General features: G+C 69.1%; 1 protein-coding gene across 9 annotated transcripts in view; it reads left to right on the forward strand.

Annotated features, from left to right (window-relative positions):
- Positions 1-14,780, forward strand: part of RGS12 (regulator of G protein signaling 12) — a 93,211-nt gene extending 78,431 nt beyond the window's left edge. For 4 of the 9 annotated variants that reach the window (XM_036227440.1, XM_036227437.1, XM_036227439.1 and 1 more), the window contains exons 11-18: positions 659-853; positions 1,083-1,156; positions 1,605-1,731; positions 3,334-3,430; positions 4,773-4,843; positions 5,150-5,303; positions 6,590-6,982; positions 14,099-14,776. In XM_036227440.1, coding sequence (XP_036083333.1) covers positions 659-853; positions 1,083-1,156; positions 1,605-1,731; positions 3,334-3,430; positions 4,773-4,843; positions 5,150-5,303; positions 6,590-6,982; positions 14,099-14,301 — 1,314 coding nt within the window. In that variant the 3' untranslated portion in view covers positions 14,302-14,776. Of the gene's footprint in view, positions 1-658; positions 854-1,082; positions 1,157-1,604; positions 1,732-3,333; positions 3,431-4,772; positions 4,844-5,149; positions 5,304-6,589; positions 6,983-14,098 lie in introns of those variants that run through there. The other 5 variants (XM_036227441.1, XM_036227445.1, XM_036227444.1 and 2 more) reach the window with 4 other exon arrangements.
- Positions 14,781-15,835: the final 1,055 nt, after the last annotated feature.

Genomic DNA, 15,835 nt, shown 5'->3' on the forward strand with positions numbered 1-15,835 from the left:
ATGGCCACGCTGGCTGGGCAGCCCTCTGCCAACGGCCAGGGAAGGACAGCGCCCCCGCGCCCACCGCGGCCCCCGCTCCCACCGCCCCCCCGCGCCCACCGTGCCCCCCACGCCCCCCATGTCCACCGTGCCCCCCGTGCCCCCCATCCCCCCCGCCCCTCCGCAGCCCCACTTGCCGTCCGCTGGGTCAGCCTGTCCCTCAGGCCTTGGGGCCTGGGAGGGGGGCGAGCCGCTGCAGACGGCTGCTCAGCAAGGGTCTGGGTGGGTCTCGGTCCTGTGGACCGAGGCAGGTGATGGCAGCTCAGGGTCATGGTGGCTTCAGTGGGCTCCAGAGTGGCCTGTCTGCTCCTGGGTCAGGCCAAGACGAGGCTCCGGAAGGAGCCGGGTGAGGACCGGCTGTTCTGGCCAGGGAGCTGGTTCCTCATGGCCCCGTAAGTGCTGGGCCTGCAGGCCATGGGTGAGGCTGTGAACATGGCCCCGGGAGAAAGTCCCGCTATCTCCCGAGTCAGCGCAGATGCCCCGGCCCTGCAGGGCCCGTGTACCACAGCGCCCTGCACGCTTATCATGACGTGGAGCTTGTGCGAGCCCATGTGAGCCCGCCACGGCCCTCCGGGGCACCCGCACACGCCCCGTAACCCCGGCGCCTGTCTCCCCGCAGTCAGAGGCCTGCAGGACCTTGGCTCCCGAGAGGGACAGGGCCACCAAGCACTGCAGCGTCCAGCTCCCCGACGGGACGTCCTGCGTGGTGCTCGTCAGGGCGGGGCTGTCCATCAAGGAGGTCCTGGCGGGGCTCTGCGAGCAGCACGGCATCAACGGGGCCGCGGTGGACCTCTTCCTGGCCGGCGGCGACAAGGTAAGGCCCCAGAGACCCCCGGGCCCTTCCCGGGGAGGCCCCGCCCGGCGGGGTCCGCCGACCTCCGTCCTGCTGGCCAGGCCCCTGGCGACCGTCCTCGCTGGCCTCGCAGCGGCGCGAGCTCGTGCGGGGGCCGCCTGCCCCGCGGGGCCCCCGCGGAAGCGGCGCCGCGGCAGGCGCGTCCCAGGCGCTCGGCTCGCGCCCTGACCGGCCCCCCTCTCGCACTCAGCCCCTGGTGCTGCACCAGGACAGCAGCGTCCTGGCCTCGCGGGACCTGCGCCTGGAGAAGCGGACTTTGTTTAGGTAGGAAGCGCATGGCGGCCGCTCCCAGGGGCTCCCAGGGGCCCGCGCTGTCCCTGCCGGGCCCCGCCCCACAGGGGTCACTGGGAGGGGAGTGCGACCCCTGCCGTGGGCCCAGAAGCGGAATGGCATTGCACACCGACCCCTGGAGCCCAAGGGGCCAGGGCATCGCTCTCCCTTCCTGTCGCCAGAGCACAGCGGGGCCACACCGCTGGGCGGGCCGGACGGCAGGGCCGGCCATACTGCAGGACAGGGTCTGCTCTTGGCCAGTGTGTCAGCCCCCCGCTCAGCCCCCCAGGAGACCTTCGGAAGCCCCTGCAAGCTTCCTTCCGGTCGGGCCCCGGGCCTGAGTCGGGTGACCCCGCGGCGGCCTGCTCTTGAGATGGAGTGTCTCAGTGGACGGCGGCTTCCTGCGGGGCAGACATGTTCACGCCCCTCCCTCTCCATCCAGGCTGGATCTGGTTCCGATTAACCGGTCAGTGGGACTCAAGGCCAAGCCCACCAAGCCCGTCACGGAAGTGCTGCGGCCCGTGGTGGCCAAATACGGCCTGCACCTGAGTGAGCTGGTGGCCAGGCTGGTGAGTGGCGTAGGGGCCTGCCGTGGTGTTCCCTGAGCCGGCAGCTCGGTGGCCTGTTTGCGGGGCCGTTTGCCTCCGATTCCTCACGCAGTGGAGCCGGGGTGTCGCCAGGGCGCCCGGGCGGCTTGCCATGCCGTCCTCAGCATCCCCCCGCGCGGGCCCTGGGGGGTGGGGGGGCGGGGCGCCACGTCCGCTCCCGCTCTCTCACCCCTCGTGGAATCGCTCACTGTTCTCGGTCCCTCGGTCTTTCCCAGAGGGGTGGGGGCTGCTGTTTGATGTGTGCTTCTGGTCCAGAGAAACCAAAATGAGAAACAAACCAAAAAACCTCGAAACAGGACCACCATTTGCAAGTCTGGGCACACGATGGACGGCCCGCCCGTGCCTCCCACGGCCCAGGGGCCCTCTCCTTAATCTCCCCACGCTGCGTCTGCGCTTGGCAGACCCAGAGACCTCTGGCGGGGCCCACGGGTCATCACGCGAGTGGGTCAAGGAAGTGCCGGACGAGAGCTGCGTCCCGTCCCAGGGCCGGAGGGCGCCCGTCGGAGCACGTCTTGGCTCGCCGAGCCCGGCTCCCGTGGCCTCGCGTGTGCCGCGGTCACCCACGACCCTCACGCTCGGCGCGTTTGCTCCGGACCGCGGCGACCTACGGCATAACCCTGGGGGGCATCTGAGGTCCCTTTGCCCGGCTCGGCGGGGGGCACAGCTGTGCTAGGTACAGATGTGCAGACCGAGAGGGACATGGCCAGGGCTCCACGTGGGCCTCCTTGCTCTTCCTCCATCGAGATCCTGTCATCGCTTAAGCCCTCGGAGCCTCGGTTCCCCCAGGGCTCCCAGGCTGCCTTGGGGCTCCCGGTGTGGAGGGCCCCGTGAGGTGGGCTGTGACGCGTGGCTTTCCCGTGGACACACCAGCCGACCCCCCCCCCCGACTGTGTGTGCACCTCGGCGGGTGTCGGGGTGAGGCTGCTTCCTTGCTGGGCGGAGCTCCGGGGCGCCAGCCTCCCGCGGGGAGCTGGCAGTCACACCCGACGTGCCTCTCGGTCACTTTCTCTGTTCTCCTGCCTGTCGGGGAACTCCGGAAGCCAAACTACAAGGCGTCTTTTTAAACAGTGGTCGTGGGTCCTGAACAGCAGGGCGTCTCCCCATGGAGCCAGGCAGGACCCCGCATCCCACCCGCTTCCTTCCGAGGGGTTCCTGCAGTCGGCGTTCACCCCGAGCAGGGTCTGCAGGCCCACGGGGTGGGCTGCTCAGCCGCCGCGTCTGGGTAATGAGCGAGGCCGAGGCGTGGGAGCAAGTGCTCCCATGGTCACTGCGTGCCCTCGCGCTCTGGCCCCCTGGGGCTCGGGCTGCCAACGGCGGGCTTCCCGGGCGGGTCAGCAGGGCTTGAATTCTCGTTCCACGTCAGGAGTTTGAGACTGGCCGCAGGACCCCGGGGCGGGGCACCTCAGGAGCTCTCTGAGGCAGCCCTCCAAGGCGGCAGGACCTGGGGTCCCTTGGCCTGTGGCTCCGTGGAGCCTGGGACAGCCCTGTTTTTGTGGCTGGACCACAGGCAGCTGTCCAGAAAGTTCCAGTCTGAGTGACTCCGTGCCCCGTCTTTGTCTGTAGAGTGGTGAGAAGGAGCCCCTGGACCTCGGCGCCCCCATATCGAGTCTGGACGGGCAGCGGGTCATCTTGGAGGAGAAGGATCCCTCCAGAGGAAAAGGTGGGTGACGTGCCGGCGTGTCCCCTCCTCTGCCTCCCGCGAATCCGGGGTCTCATGGGACCAGGCGACCCCCTGCCATGGCGGGGCTCAGCCCCCGCACGGCGTCTGAGGGCCTTAGGCGGTCCCAGCCCCGGACCATGGGCAGGTGCACGAGGAAGGGCTTCGCTCTGGAGCCACGCGCCTCCGGGCGAGCCGAGCCATCCCCGCGCCTGTCTTCTCAGGGGACGGGCCCTGCCGACCCCCGGGGTTCCGACAGGCCGCGTCTGGACACTTCGACTAGAGCGAGCTCTGTTCTCAGGGGCTTTAGGTCTCTCTGCACAAGGGGCACGGGGTCCCGGGGCATCTCGTGGCGTCTGCGGTCCCATTGTGCCCCGTGTGTGGACAGAGCCCTCCCACATGCCACCTCAGCCACCTCCTCCCTGGGAACATGGGTCCCACAGTCCGCACCTGGCCTCAGGGCCGGCAGTATGACAGCTGGAGCTCAGCCAGGTCCCCTGAGCCCTGGGGACCTTCAGGCAGAGGGCAGGAGGGTGTGTATCTCCTGGAGAGAACTTTCTAGAACTACCTACTGGTCCCCTGGGCGTGGAGGTAGCTCCGTGAGGAGCCGCCTGAGGCATTCTGACGCTTGGATCCCGCCAGGGCTGTGGCGCACATGGTTTCCAAGGGCTGGCTCAGCTCCGAGTGTCTCTGTGCTGTCGGGTGACCGGCCGCGGTGGCCCCGGTGGTGGCCCCTCTGCCTCGGGGCTCCAGTGCCTGCCTCTCCTCCCTGGGCTTAGAGGACGCCTGCTCCGTGCCCGGCACCGGCAGGGCATGGGGTCACAGTGCCCCCTTGGGGGGCCGCCCCCTGGACCCCCGGCCGGCTTGTGCAGGCCGAGTCCGCGTGGAGCTGCAGGCAGGGCGCGGTGCGTGAGCGGCTGCTCGTGGGTGGGCCCGCGCTTCCTGCCAGGCTGGAGGGGGCCGGACGCCAGCCCCGACGCAAGGCCGCAGCCAGATCTGAAAATGAGTGACTCTACTTTCTAAAGAATATTCGTGCCAGGAAGCCCACAAAATGAGCTTTTCACTCTCCACGCCGCCAAAGAGCGCCAGTAAATTCGGTAAAGCCGCCGTGCCCCTCCACGCTGCCCCGCACAGCACGGCCTGCCCCAGGCGCAGGCAGAGGAGCTGGCCCTGTGCCTTTGGCCCACGCTGGGCGGACGGCGTGCGCGTGAGATGAGGGTATCTAATGCCTTCGTCTTCTCCCAGCTTCGCTCCCAGGGACAGCACGGACGGGCTGTACTTAAAGGCTTGGGTGGGTTTGCAGCTCCCGTTACGGTAAAGGTGCCCCTCTGCTCGGTGTCCACAGATAAACAGAGAGGCGCGCCGGCCAGACAGAATACAGCTGCAGGCTCCAGCTCCAGGAGTCTCTCGGCTACGGTAATTCCCCCGCCCTGGCCGCCCGGTGTCCCCGTGTCCCCCAGGGAGCCTGTGGGTCGCCCTCCGGCGCCGGCCCGCTCTCTGCTCGGGGCGGGCCCGCACCCCTGGGCGTCCGCTCACGTCCCCTTCTGGGGCCTGCTCCTGCGACCTCGCAAGCTCGCCCGCCCCGCCGCGGGCTGCGCCTTACGCGCCCCGCCGCTGGGGCCCGCACACCCGTCGGAGACCCTCCCGCCGTGCCCGGGGGCGGAGCGTGCGCCGGGCCGTGTCAGAACCGCGAGCAGAACTGTGGCTTTCCTTCTGATGCAGGGAGAGGAGAGAACGCTAGGCAAGTCTAATTCTATTAAAATAAAAGGAGAAAATGGAAAAAATGCTAGGGATCCCCGGCTTTCAAAGAGAGAAGAAGCTATTGCAAAGATTGGGAAAAAAAAAAGTCAGAAAATTAATTTGGACGAAGCAGAGGGTACGTGTACTTTTTGAACTTGCACGTTTTTAGTGAATGTGATGTCAGTGTTTAGTATAATCAGAACTTTCTCTGAGTGCTCAACAGCAGCGTGACTGTGATTCTGTCCTGCTGAGATGGGCTCCCCTGTGTCAATCTGCGGCCGTCGGTACAACTTTCCTGAAAGCCCAGTGTCCAGCCTGAGAGCCGGGCCCTAGGAGTCGGGAGACTCCCGTGGGGGCGGGGCAGCAGCTCCGTGGTCCCAGCCTGCTCCCTCCCCCTCTGCCCCCACTGGGGTACAGGGTCAGTTGGTGCCGGGAGAAGAGGTGGCAGGCGGGAGGGCCTGGGCTCAGGGGGCTGTCAGGGGGCGCCCGGAGACAGGGAGGGAGAGATGGCGTCTTTGATGGCAACTTCTTTCTCTTCCGAAGCTTATAACCAAGAGAAGCATGAAAAGCAGAATCAAAACTAATAGCTGCTAACGCGACCCGAAGGTTAACCCGGGGGTAATTCCTAGTCAGCTTGTCACAGCTCCTGTGACTTCCGCCCTTAAGACCCGCCTGCTTTCGGCTGGGTCCGGAAGTGAGACAGACACCTACCTCCGGAGTTTGCACGTTTCTGAGAAACGTTAGGCTTTGAGATTTCAAACTGCTTGTCATTCGAAAACTAAGAGCGTGGGTGAAATGCGAGGGAGGCTCAGATTAGGCACCTGCTGCTTGGGTGACCTTGAGTTACAGTTGAAAATCCATCCAGGTAAGAAAAAGGGGTTCAGGAGGGGCCAGTGAGGAAGCTGGGCATGTACAGCGAGCGGGCTCTCAGGGCTGCTGGGGAGATGGGAGGCCCCGAGGGGCTGTGGGCTGGGGAGGGCGAGGCGAGGGGGTGGCCCACGAGGCCCCGGGTCGGGGTTGCATGGCCAAGGCCCTCCGTCCTTCCTGTGCTGCCCCCACCCCCCCGGGTGCACCCAGCTCCCGGCCTTGGTGCCTGGCCTGGCCCGTCACTGCCTCCCGGTGTCATTGCCAGCCCGCAGCGCCGCCGGCACAGGCCGAGTTAGGTCAGGGCGTCGGGAGGCTCCGAGTCTGGACGTGCCGCACCCGCGTCTTCAGGGAGGCGCAGAGCTGTCCCGGGTTGTTCTGGAAGCGCGGGCCTCCCCGCGGTTCTGGGGGCGAGGGGGTGAGGGTGCAGATGCCTCCTGGCCGAGGCCTGGGGCTTCGGGGCTTCGGGGTGGTGAGACGTTGCCGCAGGCGCGCGTGCGCAGTGCGTGTGGGACGCACAGCCGTCTGAGGCCGGGCCGACGCCCTTTCCCCCTGCAGCGTTTTTCGAGCTCATTTCCAAAGCTCAGAGCAACAGGGCCGACGACCAGCGCGGGCTGCTGAGGAAGGAGGACCTGGTGCTGCCCGAGTTCCTGCGTGTGCCCCCCGCGGCCGGCGGCGGCAAGGAGAGGGCGCCCCGGCCCCGCGAGCCATGGGGGCCCGCCCGGCACCCCGAGAGCCCGGCCGGCAGCCCGGCCGGCAGCCCGGCCTCCTGCGCCCCCACGGCCCCCACGCGCCCCGCGCCGGAAGCGGAGGCCGGGGCCGTCCAGACCGTGGAGGGCGAGCTCGTGGCCGACCTGACGCTCACGGGGGAGGGGCACCTCAGCAGCCCCAGCAGCACTCTGCTGCCGCCGCCCCCCGCCCCGAAGGACTCGGCCGGACCCCCGAGACCAGGTACCGCCCGGTTTGGTTCCCCTGCTCACCTTTGACTCCGCCCCATGCCCCCGGCCCCCCGCGAAATCCAGCAGCTGTGGTCAGTCGCCCTGCGCCCCGGTCACTGTGGGCCTTGCCTTTCCCACAGGGGGCGGCGGGCAGCAGCTGGGGTCTGAGTGCTCAGGACGGGTTGTGGGCCCGGGGGCTGGGCCAGTGGGTGAGGCGGCTGCGTGGACCCTCCCGGGGCCTGCCAGGGCCGCCACCGAGCAAGGCCCGGGACTTTCCGAATGCACGTGCACCTCAAGGTTAGGCGAGCTGGGACTTAGTGTCGTCTGGAGCGAGTAAAGCCGGGACGATCCGGGAGTCACGCGGGGCGGCTCGCTGACCATGGACAGCGAGTGTGGGGCCCGGGCCAGGGCGGCCGGGGCATTTCTGGGGGCCCTGACCTCCGGCAGACACCGGTGTTCCCGCACGGGCGTGGGCTCGGCGTGCTCGCCAACCGCGGTGAAGCGCACAGCTGGCGTCGGGGGCCGTTCCCGAGACCCCCGTGCTGGACGCCGAAGGCCCCTGGCCCCCCGCCCCTGCCCGGGCCAGCGCCACCCCCCGCGAGTGCGCTTGGAGAGAGCTCCTGGTGGCCGTCCCTTGTCCCCTGTACGCTCGGTGAAGGGTGGACACTTGGTTACAATCTGCTGTTGGGGTGCCCCCATCCTGGGTCCCGCCCCAGGGCCTGCAGCCTGCACCTGGATGGGGAGCAGGGACACCCAGCACCGCACCCTGTGCGTGGGCACACCGCTGTGGACACTGCCCAGCAGCTCCCGCTGAGACCACGCATGGCCAGAGCCCGAGGGGCATGCCTCGCGCCTGAGTCTGTGTTCTCCCGGGAGGAATAAACTCTGGATCTTATCGCGGGGCTGAAGGCGTTCTCTCTCATTTGAAAGGATGTTTCCACTTCAGAAAACCATAGACGCATTTTAATCCAGGGAAGATACCACACGTTTTTAGGACCCCAATGGGTTTACCTAACATGCTGGCTTTTTAAAACAGACCACTCGCTGGGCAGGTGTTCGCGAGCACCTTGCACGCGCCTGCGCAGCCAGCCGTGTGACGGCGGCAAGGGCGCGCGTCACGGGGCCGGCCCCGGAGGCCTGCAGGCGACGCGGGCCTGGAGCACAGGGCCCCCTCGCTGAGGACACCCGCTGGTCTCCGTCTCGGAGAGCAGGGCCTCCTCTGCAGTCACCTCCTGGAGAGAAGAGCCGGGCCGCTGGGCGGGGCTCAGGGAGGCAGCCAGGCCGACTTCTCCCGGCTTGTCCCCTGTGAACCTGGGCCGAGGTCCGCCTGCTGCTGGTGCTTGGGCTGCCGCCTCCCTCCCGCCCGCCCCACAGCCCCACTCAGCACGGGCTGCACCGTGGGGCTCAGACGCGCAGCCAACGGCCGCAGCACAGGCAGCGCATTTGGGTCTGTGCCCTCTGGTCCCGACTCCTCAGGGGCATCGGTGCAGCAGCTGTGTAGGGGCCCAGGTGTCCCCAGCTCCCTGGCGGGCCCCTCCTGACCACTGGCCAGGACCCATCCCAGCCCCAGGGATTTGGGGCAGTGTTGGCCTCAGGCCAGTGACATGGCTGTGAAAAGCCCGGGTGGGTCTCTGACGGGCCGCCCACCGGGCCGGCAGCGGGGGCCTGAGCGGGCTCCGCGTGAAGGCTGTGCGGTGGAGAGGCGCATCGACCCCCCTCAGGCCCGGCCGCCTCTGCATCTCTCGGGCCAGAGGCAGGTGTCACTAAGTCACTCTGGCTGGTCCTGATGGTCACTGCGAAGTATTTCTTCGCAGCGTGGTGGCCGCCGCAGGCCCTCTGTCCAGTGACTCAGTGTGGTGCCGCAGCTGGGCCCTAGGACCCCACTCCATGGCTGTGTTGGGGCCACACAGTGTTTGGGGACTGCCAGTGGTGCACCCCCAGGTAGGGAGCATCTCCCTCTGAGCACCAGCCCACTCGCCCACCCCGGCCAGCGACACCCAGAGCCACACGCGAGCTGCCCTCCACACCCTGCCCAGCTGTGACGGGCTCACGAGGACAGACGTACCCGGATGAATAGGGGTTCTCGGTAGGATAGGGGTATTCAGAGGGACGAAGGCGTTCAGAGGGACAGGGGCCCGGGGCTGGGCCCCCACCCAGCAGCACAGCCGTCGCTGAGGCCCCTGGTGGTTTGCATCCTGGTCCCCAGGAGCCGGCGGTGCCCCCGACCTACCCCACCTGCGCAGGAGCAGGTGGGCGGTGGGCTGGGGGCCCGCAGTTCCGGGCTGAGTGCGGCCCGATGGCGAGGGCCGGTCCCCTCAGCCCGTGGAGGGCGGTGCTGGTCCCATGGGTTTGCTGACCCAGTGGGAGCAGATGCCATGTCCACGTCAGCAGGCACGGGGTACCTAGAAGTACCCCGAAAGGCATCTCGCTCCTCCTGAGGGATGGCCTGTTGACCTGCATTTGTGGTGAGGGCATTGGAGCCCACCACAGAGCTCCTACAGTGCAGGCGGGCAGCCCGGTCGCCCCGGCGACCCCGCAGTCGGGGCTGGGGGGTGCCAGGCCAGGTCTGAGCACAGTGACACTCAGCAACGTGTGGACGGGCGCGAACGCCAGGGCACAGGTGTGGCCGCGTGGGTTTGGGGGGGTCTTTGCAGCGGGACATCCGGTGCCCTTCCCCAGGGCCTGGGCCTGGGGATATCGCACCCCCTGCCCGGTGGGCGGGCCTCCCAGCCCTGCACCCCTCTCGTGAGCCCCTCACCCAGAAAGCAGGCGCACAGGACGGAGCTGCACCCCCTCGCACGGCCACCTGGCTGTGCTGCAGGTAGAGGCCTGGGCCAGCGTCCCGGCTGAGCCTCCTCCAGCCCCTTCTGGAGGCCAGTCCTGGGGCTCCCACAGGCCCCCCACAGCCCTCGGGGGCCGCGCCGGGGTGCACTGCCAGCAGAGCCACACGCCCCTCCCCGGGACAAGTCCTCACACAGCCATCCCGGCCCGGGGGGCCCCGAGCCCCAGGTGGGAGGAAACGCCGCCCCCTGTCCAGCATCATGTCCCCACGGTCAGCCCGTCACCAGGGCGGCAGCCCTGGGAGGCCACAGCTGGCTCCTCTGTGTCCCCGTGTCCACTCACACGCAGCCCTCAGCCGGGGGGCGCGGCAGCCTGCTCACGTGGTCCCATGAGATGAGCCGGAGAGTTCACGGAGGCCACTTGCCCATGCAGGGGGCCACGCCCTTCGGCCTGGCAGCACAGGTGGCCAGAGCACACACCCGTGCCACGGCCCAGAGCCCTGGGAGCCCATGTGCACCCAGCTGCTCTGGGGTCAGCCACCCTCCTTCCTCCCCCAACCCAGCCTGGACCTCCGGCCAGTCTCAGGCAGGGCCCGGCCCCTCCCAGACCCCAGCGTGGGCTATGACAGCTCCGTCCTCCAGGCCGCTCCGCCGGTGGCCCTGGTCTCCCGCCGTGTGCCCATCCCCCTCGCCCCCTGCTCCGTGAGCCCTGCGTGTGGTCTGCTCTGCCCACGCTCCGGGTCCCAGCCTGGAAGCCACAGGCCCCCGTGGCCCGCAGCATGAGCCACCCTGCTCCCCCACCCGCTCTAGCACAGTGCGGGGGCCTGGGCCGGCCCCCCACAGCCTCCAGAGGCTGGCCGTGCTGGAGCTCCCGCCTGCAGCCCCTGCCCCAGGCCTGCCAGCCTGCCCCACGAGTCCCCTCACCGCTGCTGCCCTGTGCGCTGTGGCCGCATCCGGCACAGACGCAGTCGTGGCCCCGCGGGGGTCCCGGTGCGGGCGGGGCTCGCGGCCCTCCCCTGTGGGTCCCCGGCCCTGGCCCTGACCCCTCCCCTCTGCCCAAATTTCCCAATTCAGCTGTACCACGTCTCCTTATGCTGGGAGAACTGTGTCGCAAGCCAGGAGACTTCCTGGAAACGGCGGCAGGGTGGCCTCGGACTCACAGGACCTGCCAGACAGTTCAAAGCGTGAGGGCAGCGGTCACAGCAAAGGAGGCCAGGGAGGGTCCCCCTGGGGGCGGGAAGGGCCATGGGACAGGCGCCTGGGGCAGGGTCCCCAAGGAGAGCCCGGAGGCGGCCCGGGGGTTGGGCTTTGCCCCCGACTCTGGCCCCGCCAGTGTAGCCCTGTCCCCACCCCCCCAGGAGGCCGGCCCTGACCCAGCCACCTCCTCCTGGTGTGTGGTGTGAGGACCAGAGCAGGTGCGGCCGCCGGCGCAGAAGACACAGTGGGCACGTGAAGGGTGACCCAGGAGACCGGCGGCCGGCGGGGCGGGGCTGACGGGCGGGCAAACGGAGGGCTCGCCAGGCCCTGGGTGGCAGCAGGGTTCCTGCAGGGCCCCTCGGGGGGGCCTGCCTGTGCAGAGTTGGAACCAGCGGAACGTGGTCCCAAGGGGCCGGAGCTGTGGCTCTGGGGGCGGGGGGTGCAGTGCAGGGCCTGCGGGGCCGGGGCGAGCTTCTGCCTCCAGCCTCACAGGTCCGGATGAGCCCGTGCCCAGAGCAGAACCGGCTCCCTTTGGAAGTGGCCACCCCTGGGCGGGGTCCTCTGTGGTGGCCAGGCAGGCAGCTGTCCCAGGACAGGCGTGGCCACGAGGCCGTGACGCCTGCCCACTGCACAGGGCTGAGCCCTGCCTCTGCGTCACGGGCTGGGGCTGCCACTGACTCGAGAGCTGGTGCAGGCCGGCCAGGCAGGACGGGCCTGGACCTCGGTCACCCTGTCCCTGGAAACAGGCGGTCCCCCCTGTCCTGAGCCGGCCGAGCCGCCCTGAGGGCCTGCGGCCGAGGCCCGTCACCTGCGAGCCTGTGTCTTCCTGGGTGTCCATTTGGGGCTGGACAGGAGAGGGCCAGGTTCTTGAACCTTTGTGGGGTCCCAGACCCTGTGATGCTTCAGACAAATGCCTCATTTGGAGACAGAATTTTGAGGGGCAGACCCTGCCCTCTCCACCTCTGGAAGCTAAATTGAAGCCCAGACGCACACACCCCCACCCCACACCTTTCCTGCCCTGTAGCCAGCGTGTGGGGCATAGGGACCCCCAGGACCCAGTGACAAGCAAGGACAGAGTGGATCCCCATGGGCGGCCCCAGCGGAATGTTTGCTGAATGACTAAAGGACTGGACACTTGGACCTCACTTGGGAGGAGCAGCTTTTCCCAGAAGCGTTTCCCGCTGCTCTGCCGCTGCCAGACAGGCCCAGACAGGACGCGCCTGAGCCCAGCAGCCCCCTCGTGTGGCCGGGGAGGACATGTGCAGGCCGGGCGCCCTCGCACCAGGGCCCGGTAGAGGCCCGAGGCCGGGCAAAAGGCCCTTCGTCTACCGCATGGACTTGGCATTGAGAGGACAGTGCGCCTCGGCCCACAGGCCTGGACTTGCCCCGGGAGGCCACAGGGAGGTGCTGTGGGAGGAGTGGGGTACAGTGGGGTACAGTGGGGTCTGGGGACTTTGGGGACCACGGAACAGCTGGGGAAGCGCAGGATAATGACCCGACAGCTTTCCCCACTCAGAGGCTTCATCCCCTCCAGCAAGGCTGGGGAAACGGAGGCCCGGGAAGGGTAGTCAGCGGGGCAGGGCCCTGTGCTCAGGGGGCTGGGCTTCTCCCGCAGCCTGTACACTGGGGCCCAGGGGCTTCCTGATGCCCCTGCACCCACGCCAGGCCCCAGCCCCTGTCCCGGGCAGAGCGGGGCTGAGAGCACCTGCCAGGTCCCCACTGTACCCGGGGACTCCACCAGGAATCGGGTCTCTGTCCAGGGGTGGGCAGGCCTCCCAGAGGTGGGTGGCAGGGTGTGGGGGCTGCCCACCCCAGGTCTAGAAGCTTCCGCAGCAGTTTCAGCAGCCCGGGAACTCCCGGTCTGAGGTCAGGGCTTGGAGCCCGAGGCCTGGTGGACGCCGACCAGCCTGGAGGAGGGGCGGACGGGGCCGAGGCGCCACGACGGGGCAGAAAAGCGCAGAGGGGCGCCCGGAACCCAGAGGGGGTGCCAGGAAGGACCCGGCCCCGAGGCAGGCGGCCGGTTGCAAGGGCCTGGGGGTGCCGGACGCCAGGCTCAGCCCCGCCTCGGCCTGTGAGCTGCGTCCCTGTCCCTCAGAGACGCTGGCAGCGAGGCCTGGGTGGGGGCCCAGAGTGCCTGGCCTTGTTGGGAGGGCCCAGTCCCATCTGCAAAAACCGCCACCCAGTGCTTGGTCCCCCCAGCCCAGGCAAGGGCGTATTCCCCCGGGACCCGGGGCGTGGCTGAAGGCCTCACCCCACTTAGCACCCCCTAGCTGCCCCTTGGCCTAAGGGCAAACCCTGCAGACAATCCCCCAGCAGGAATGGGGGAGCCGTGCTAGCCTAGGGGAGTGCGAGGGGTCAGGGCAGACGAGGCTGGGGGCCCAGCAGCAGCTCAGCTCTGTTCCTGAGCTGCAGGGGGTGTCCGAGGGACACGGGAGGCAGCTCCCCCAGCCACGGGGGAGGGCTGGGACCGCACCCCCTTCTCCATGGGGCCGGAAGTCCTCATTCCCGTAGCACAGACCACAGCCCTGGTGAGAGACAGTTGGGCGTCATCGGGGCTCGGGGAGCCCAGCCGAGCTTGGCATCTGGAAGAACGGGGCCAGTGGCCGGGGCTTAGGGCAGGCAGCTGGACAGGAGCTGTGGGGGCTCCGGTCCCGGACACCTTCAGCAGGGCCATGCTGGGCGGGGCAGCCCCGAGCAGGGGAGACTCCTTGGCTGGCCTGGCTCAGACTGGGTGACAGCGGGTGCAGGAGCCCTGGGTGCCCGTGACCGCTGGGAGCTCCCCCAGGCCCTGTGCCCAGCCTCGTCTGCCAGCACCCGGGGCTCCAGCCTCTGCCCTCCCTCTCCGAGCTCATGCCCACAGCCCCGGGCCCCTCCCCAGGCTGTGTGGTGTGTCTCCCAGGGGCCCTCCCCGTTCTGGATGCTGAGGGTTCAGCAGGGGCTGGTGGCCTGTCCATCCCCAGGCTGAGGTTGGCCCTCTGCAGGGTCCTGCCCGAAGCCACAGGGCCGAGGTCAGCGGTTGCCTGCCTCTGGGACGCCTCTGGGTCGTGGAGGACCCCCTCCCGCAGCCAGTGCCTGTGCGGGGGGGTGGGCGGTTCTGGTGTCTGCAGGGCTCTGGGGCAGACAGACGACAGCCTCTCTTCTCTCTGTGACAGGAGGTGGCGGCCGAGGCAATCCAGTCAACATGCTCATGGACATGGACCCTGTCGTTGGCTCGGCACCCGGGGCGGGCCGCAGGGTCCCAGGAGTGCTGCTGCCAGCCAACAGGCCGCCTGCACCAGATGCCCCTGGCCTCGGCCCTGTCCCAGGGGGGGCCGCCAAGCCCAAGGCCAGCCCGCACCATGCCACCTTTGTCTGAGGCTGCCCGTGGCCTCGCCCGCCGCCACCTCCCATCCCTCCTGCCCCGCACCGGGCTGCCTGCCCCTGGAGGCCCGTGACCTCTGGGGCCCGGCCCAGCCAGCATGGCCGCCGCACCGGGAGAGGGCGGAGGGCTTGGCTTGGACACGCGCCACGCCGGCTCAGAGGGCTCCTCGGACCCTGCCCCCTGCTGCCCCTGGCGTCCAGCCTTCCTTCAATAAAGTGTCTTCGAGGAACCCTGAGCGTCGGGCTCACGATGGGTACTGGGGAGCCAGACCCCGTCCTGGGGGAGGCGTTGTTCCCGTGGGGTATGGGAACCGCCACACGGGGCTGGGGGAAGGGCTCGCGCTGAGGTCTGGGTGGGGCTCCAGGCGGAACTGCCCACGCCACACCGTGCCCGCAGGTGTCTCCAGGTGGCCTGGGAGACCTGCGAGACCAGCCGGTCACTGGTCTGGGGCGATGGGCGGGGACTCCTGCCTGGCTCTGGGCCACAGCGACTCCCGAGGGCCGTGAGGGCCCTCCAGGCTGCCACGCCCTTCCCCCCGCCCTTGGCCTCACGCAGGAGGGTGGTCCGGCAGGGCTGTCTGAGAGGACACCTGACAGCCAGCGGCCCGGGGAAGAGGCTGTGCAATGGCCCTGAGGCTGGAGCGAGTCTGCTCGGAGAACAGCTTGGGCCGAGTCAAGAGGGGATGGGTACGGGGCAGGGGCAGGGCCACTGTATGGTTTGGGGCTGAAGCAGATGGTGACGGTGCCATCGGCCCGGATCGCCTCGGCGGAACCCCAAAGTCACGCAGCTGAACACGGAGGGGGCCCCATTCCTCTCCCCCGTCGGAGTCTTGTCAGGTTTGGCAGAGGGGGCCTGAGGCCTGAGAGCCCACAGCCAGGCCGCAGGGGGGTTCCGGATGCCTCCAGGAAGCAGGCCCAGTGACCAGTGCTCCGAGCCGGGGTCCAGGGGAGGCGTCGGCACCGCCAGCGCCTGCTCCCTCTCCCTGCACGGACGGGGACGCGAGGGCCCAGGGAGACGGGACACAGCAAGACGGGTGTGGCGCCAGCCTCCCCGGCCCCCGGCAGGCACTCCGGCTGACTCACGGGAACGGTGGCCCCTCAGGCACTGCAGGCGGGGTCCCTGGTCCCGGTGGCAGCGCCGCCTGCAGCCCCGGCCTGCGTTCCGGGCCGGAGGGGCGGCTGCTGCAGCAGCCTCCGGGGGCGGTGCCCCCACCCCGTTCAGACGGGCGCTCTCACACCTGGGCAGGCCCCGAGCCAGGTCTTTGTGGTGGCCCCTGGGTGCCTGGCCAGGACTCTGCTGGAAACCGGAGAGGGCGTCCAGGAGAGGTTGCCAGGGAGGGGACTGAGGGGCAGCTCTGGTCCTGCCCCCCCCACCGCCCAGTTCTGCTCCCCACAAGGGCCCCCACTCCAGGCTCATCCTGGGAGGGGAGGCGGAAGTCCCCACCCTGGGTCATGATTTGCAGCGCTCAGCCCAGTGCACACCACCCCCTCTCTCCGCCTGACCTGTGCTGGCCCTGGGGCCAGCACAC

This window comes from Rousettus aegyptiacus, unplaced genomic scaffold (assembly GCF_014176215.1).
Source record: "Rousettus aegyptiacus isolate mRouAeg1 unplaced genomic scaffold, mRouAeg1.p scaffold_m13_p_10, whole genome shotgun sequence".
Taxonomy (NCBI): domain Eukaryota; kingdom Metazoa; phylum Chordata; class Mammalia; order Chiroptera; family Pteropodidae; genus Rousettus; species Rousettus aegyptiacus.